At 62.6% G+C, this 278-nt stretch overlaps 1 protein-coding gene across 1 annotated transcript in view; it reads right to left on the bottom strand.

The window, feature by feature from the left end:
• Positions 1–9: 9 nt before the first annotated feature.
• The window catches only part of LOC104410746 (rho guanine nucleotide exchange factor 11-like), a gene marked incomplete at both ends in the record, with an annotated part of 8579 nt that continues 8310 nt past the window's right edge, over positions 10–278 (bottom strand). The window contains 2 exon segments of the mRNA XM_010020997.1: positions 10–55; positions 146–267. Coding sequence (XP_010019299.1) covers positions 10–55; positions 146–267 — 168 coding nt within the window.

Genomic DNA, 278 nt, shown 5'->3' on the forward strand with positions numbered 1-278 from the left:
GAAGGTGGCGTTCCTGGTGGCACTCTGCACCGCCTCCTCCAGCAGCTCCATCCACCTGCACGGCCCAGAGCCCCTCGTCAGCTCCCCGGGGTGCTCCAACCCCCCGAGGAGCCCTTATCCCGGGGCCCATCCCAATGGTCCTTACGTGTTCTTCTCAGAGGACGTCAGAGCCACCAGCTCGTAGATCTGGGGTCCCAGCTCTGAGGTGCAGATGATGAAGAGGGCTCGTTTATCTGCGTGATGAGGAAGGTCAGAGCACGGCACAGGCTTCACCCTGA

This window comes from Nestor notabilis, unplaced genomic scaffold, assembly GCF_000696875.1.
Source record: "Nestor notabilis isolate BGI_N333 unplaced genomic scaffold, ASM69687v1 scaffold16878, whole genome shotgun sequence".
Lineage (NCBI taxonomy): Eukaryota > Metazoa > Chordata > Aves > Psittaciformes > Psittacidae > Nestor > Nestor notabilis.